At 56.4% G+C, this 1,683-nt stretch overlaps 1 protein-coding gene across 1 annotated transcript in view; it reads right to left on the reverse strand.

The window, feature by feature from the left end:
• The window catches only part of RALGDS (ral guanine nucleotide dissociation stimulator), a 19,223-nt gene extending 18,610 nt beyond the window's left edge, over positions 1-613 (reverse strand). The window contains exon 1 of the mRNA XM_077768478.1: positions 551-613. Coding sequence (XP_077624604.1) covers positions 551-613 — 63 coding nt within the window. The remainder of the gene's footprint in view (positions 1-550) is intronic.
• Positions 614-1,683: the final 1,070 nt, after the last annotated feature.

The following is a 1,683-nucleotide window of genomic DNA, read 5'->3' on the forward strand; positions in this document are numbered from 1 at the left end:
CCTCGCGGGCCTGCCCTAAGGGTGGCCCGGAGTGCACGTGCTGTGCGTGCCGTGGGCCCGCGGTTAGGCACCCTGCGTGGGCGCGCGCGCTGCTGCCGTGCCTGCGTGGTGTGGGTGTGGAGTCGTGGTCGAGCCGCCCTGGTGTCGGACCTGCCTCCCGCGAATTCCTGTTAGGTCTATAGCTCTGTGGCCTTGGACCAATTGCTAAACCTCTCTGAGCCTGTTTCTCCTTCGGAGAGGCTCGCAGCGGGGAAGTGATGTACAGCACACAGCCGGTGCTGCGCCTGACGCTGTGCTCCTGAGTCCTGGAATGGTGGCTGTGTCTTCAGTGCACACGTGCGCGTAAAGTCCTCCGGGTTATGTGTGTGTTTGGCGTGTGGGGAGAAGCCTGTCTTGCTGGGGCCTTTGCTGCGCCATTACCTTTCAGCCCTGGCGATACTCCCGGCCTCCCCAGAACCGGTCTCCCACGACTGGGCCGCACTTGGTCTGTTTGGAAGACGAGAGGCCAAGACCAGACTACACATTCCAAAAGCAGACCGTGCGTACCCACTGAGCGCCAAGCCTCAGCTATCCCGGGAAAGCGGGGCCCCAGCACGGGCAGCTTGAGGACCATCCAGCCGTGAGGCAAGGCCTTGACAAGGACCGGCAGAAAACTTATTTGGCAGTTTCTATTAAGGGTATTAAAAACACTCACGCCCTTTGATTCAATGATCCCCGGGTAGGAATTCACCCGAAAGAAGCGATCAGGGGGAGGGACATGGGTCTCTGTATGGAAACCTGGATTAGAGCTGTCCCAAACTGAGGGGCCGGGGGGGGCTCGGTCAGCTAGGCATCCGACTCTGGATTACAGCTCAGATCATGGTCTCATGGTTCGTGGGTTTGATTCCCACATCCGGCTCTGCACTGACAGCATGGAGCCTGCTTGGGATTCTCTGTCTCCCTCTCTCAAATACATAAATAAATAAATAAATAAACATTTTTTTAAAAAAATAGGGGCCCCTGGGTGGCTCGGTTGGTTAAGTGTCCAACTCTTGGTTTCAGCTCAGGTTATAATCTCACGGTTTTGAGTTGGAGCCCCACATCGGGCTCTGTGCACTGATCGCCCAGAGCCTGCTTGGGAGTCTCTCCCCTCATCCCCCGCTTTTTGCCCCTCCCTCGCTCATGCGTGGGCGTGCTCTCTCTCTCTCAAAATAAACTTAAAAATCTTTTTAAATTAAAAATAAATAAAGCAAGATGGGTAGATTTAGTTTGGGGTGGAGATCCCTACGAGGCTGTTTAGGAAGCTTCTGGGCTCTGTCACCCGGGAGGGCGAGAGGTGGCTGGTGCACATTTAAAGGAAGGAGGTCCTCAAAGAGTGACAGAAGGGTGACCTGGCCACTGGCCCCTGCCCTCTGACTAGAAGCTCCTCTTCCACTCCTCCTGGGGCTAAGCTCTCGGTGCTGCCTGGGAATTCTGAGCCGATTCAGCAGGAGCCGGCCCTCACTTATCTCTCTGCTCTCTTTATCTCCTTCTCCCAGGGAGGGGCTTGGGAAGCGAGCTCCCACCCATTTTACAGCTGGAAAGACTGGGGGTTGGGGGAGTGCACCTGATACCAGTGCATCTCCAACCTTGAAGGGCTAGGTGCTGGGGTTGGGGCCCAGGTAGGCTGGAGAGGTGAGGAGTGGGGAATTCCATCACGATACC

The sequence above is a fragment of the Crocuta crocuta genome, unplaced genomic scaffold, assembly GCF_008692635.1.
Source record: "Crocuta crocuta isolate KB4526 unplaced genomic scaffold, BGI_CrCroc_1.0 scaffold35, whole genome shotgun sequence".
Lineage (NCBI taxonomy): Eukaryota > Metazoa > Chordata > Mammalia > Carnivora > Hyaenidae > Crocuta > Crocuta crocuta.